The following is a 2,873-nucleotide window of genomic DNA, read 5'->3' as shown; positions in this document are numbered from 1 at the left end:
ATATATATTTTCTTGTACTTCATGCAAGAGTGCTCAGGAATTTGAAAGGTAAGGGCAACAAAATGACTAGTATAAAGTACCTGGCGTAGAAATCTTACAAAGCAGCTAGTTTCCTCTTTTACTTTTCACCCCTTTCTCCCGCAGTAGTTAAGGTTGAATAAATTTACCTCTTCTCCAGAGCAAAATATAGTGTTTTCTTTGGCTTCACATTCATTATTTTTACAAGACTTTCAACAAATGCTTCAGTCAGATCTACATCATAGATAACTGGAAAAAAAAATTAATGAGAAGGTGAGAATTACAAGATTCCGTCTCAGTCTTTATGGTTTCAAACTGATATAAAAAAAAAAACTGGTGCTAAGCACTTACCATCCGCTGCCAATATAACAGACACTTCTGTCAACTTGTTCATGACTTCCTTTGACCACTCCTTGGAGAAAAAGTCCAAACCCAACACAGTAGATTTTGCTTTAACCAACCTTCTGTTCAGATCTATGTTTGCTTTAATGAGGTCCAAGAGTCCAGCTAGATCCACGTCTGCGGGTAATAATAATACAAGTTAATCCATGTTAAGTTTTCATTGTTAACTAGACCACGCGGGAGGTGAGGTCGTACCCGTGCTGACGACCTCCTTGGCGTGCATGGCCGCCACGATGCTGGTGAGCCCCGTGCCCGTGCCCAGCTCGAGCACGGTCGCGCCGCGCAGCAGGGAAGGCCCGTAGTGCAGCGCCCAGTCGGCCAGGAGCAGCGCCCCGCGCCACACCTGCAGCCCCACCATGCGCAGGCTCGTGGAGGCGCTGTGCTCTGCAAGAAGGGCGAACCTTAGGGGGAAGTCCACGCGAAATGCCGATCATTTTCAAATGGTCAAGTAAAGCCTACTGATGTGGACGACGTCTTCGCTGCCCTTGCGTTTCAGGATGAGATCCCCGTCACTGTCGTACTCGACAGCCTCCTGCTTCTGCCCCGCTTCTGCGATCGGATCCGCGGGGCGTCTAAAGTAGAACTTTGTAGTCACATCTGAAACGAAAAAAAAAGTACGAAATTTGAAGAAAGTAAGGGAAGATACCAGTGGAGGAGCGACTCTCCGACCCAACTCACATCCTTCCGATCCCGGCGGCCCCACAGTCATGCCGGAGAATATTTCGGAGGTGACCTGGTGTTCGCCCACAGCAGTCATATCTGCAGACAAATTACCAAGAAAAATAAATACAAGTCAGTTTATCGTCTGTTCAGTTGGTCAAGATAATGACGAGTGTCGAAATCAACGATGGTGTGCGATGGGTTGCCTACTGCGCCTCGGGGCGAACCTGGCAGTGAGTATCCGTACGGTAGGCAACCCAACGTACTTCCAAACGTTGTGGAAGTTTCTCTGGACAAGAAGAAATCTGAAAGAAAGGCGAAAGGCAGGAGACAGCACAGTACAGCCGTGCCGTATTGTTTCAGGAAGTAGAGCTGCAAAGAGGAAAGAGGGGGGGGGGGGCGCTCAGGGACTTCCATCATGTCACTACGCGTCCCGGTGAGACGCGTCTACGGTCGAATAAGTTACGACCAGGCGGACACGACTCGCACACCTGCACCTTTGTACCTAGCGAGCGCCACACTGTTTCCACAGCTGCCGTTATCACCATCAGACCATCGAGTCGGCCACGCCGCGGGGCCGGCGGCGGCCGAGGCGCTATGGATGTGGCAGAAAGAACCCGAGGCAGCAAAGCCGCGGGTAGTACGACATTCTGCCGATTGATAGACTCCCCACTGAAAAAGGGGGGGGGGGCATATTAATTGACCATGAGTCGGGCAAAGTAGTTCCCTATACCAAAGTCTTATTGATGATCAACCGCAACTACTGCCACCCCCAAATGCAGGGGCGACATTCTGAACCCAATATAGTCATTCCCCCAGATAGCGACGTCTGTTTTCATCGCTCAATTTAAGTGAGTGGCGTTTTAGAACAAACCGCGCAACTTGAGTCGTTATAGCGAACCTGATCGCACTGACAGCAATCACTAGAAATGCGTCGCTCGATATGGGGCAAAAAATATGACACACACAGTGCCCTCTTGATCCCCCCCCCCCGCCCCCCTTCCCACTCCCACCGATAATGACCCGCAAACCGCGGGGGGTCGGATCGCTGCAGTGTTTGTTGTGGGGTGCCCCCTTTGCCCCCCCCCCCCTGCCTGCCCTCGGGGTCAGATTCTTTTTCCTACTTATACGCGGCACCTGCGATAATATTCATGATTGACAGGCGACTCTCTCGGACGCGCCGGTATGCTGAGTGCGTTGTCGTGCACCGAGTGTGGCGCTCGCAGCGTGACGGGCCTAATCGTGTCAGTGTGACCACCTCGCCATGGAGTAACCCCTCGACAGATCACCTTACCTTATCGCACACACCGCATTCCTCTGCCTCTGTATCAGCCCGCCTTTCTCACTCTCTCACACTTTTTCCATCCTTCCTCCTCAAACTCCGCCGAGCGTCGGCTCCGCCTGTCGGCTGTTTGAACTCTGCGATCGCCGAGGGTTGTAAATAATAAAACTAGCAATAATGGGAGAGACGGAGCCTCTGTCGCCCGGTGTGGAGAGCCCGAAAAGAGAGACGGAGAGGGAAATAATAAAGAAATGGTTTCGGGAAATATTTACTTCCGTGGCGGGGCGTGGCGGGGGCGGCACTTGTCAGAGGGCTGAGCTGAGCCGGTATGGGTCAAGTGGTGTGGCGGCGGCGGGGTGGTGGCGCGGGGCGGGGTCCTGCCAGGTGGGGCGTGGTGGAGCGTGGCGGGTGGGGGACAATGGAGGGCCACAAGGGCCACAGGCCGGGCCATAAAACGAGAGTCGAACCAACCTCACCTCTGTCCTCTCTCTCCCACGGTCTCCTCAAGTCG

General features: G+C 52.8%; 1 protein-coding gene across 1 annotated transcript in view; it reads right to left on the bottom strand.

The window, feature by feature from the left end:
* LOC113202748 (methyltransferase-like protein 22) overlaps positions 1-1,326 on the bottom strand; it is a 16,023-nt gene extending 14,697 nt beyond the window's left edge. Inside the window, exons 1-6 of the mRNA XM_052269720.1 lie at positions 1,308-1,326; positions 1,099-1,179; positions 880-1,017; positions 616-804; positions 370-537; positions 168-267 (exon numbers count right to left, since the gene is read on the bottom strand). Of these exons, the coding sequence (XP_052125680.1) occupies positions 168-267; positions 370-537; positions 616-804; positions 880-1,017; positions 1,099-1,177 (674 nt within the window). The 5' untranslated portion in view covers positions 1,178-1,179; positions 1,308-1,326. The remainder of the gene's footprint in view (positions 1-167; positions 268-369; positions 538-615; positions 805-879; positions 1,018-1,098; positions 1,180-1,307) is intronic.
* Positions 1,327-2,873: the final 1,547 nt, after the last annotated feature.

The sequence above is a fragment of the Frankliniella occidentalis genome, unplaced genomic scaffold (genome assembly GCF_000697945.3).
Source record: "Frankliniella occidentalis isolate FOCC.00 unplaced genomic scaffold, Focc_3.1 Scaffold100, whole genome shotgun sequence".
Classification (NCBI taxonomy): domain Eukaryota; kingdom Metazoa; phylum Arthropoda; class Insecta; order Thysanoptera; family Thripidae; genus Frankliniella; species Frankliniella occidentalis.
This window is presented reverse-complemented; position numbering and strand designations above follow the sequence as displayed.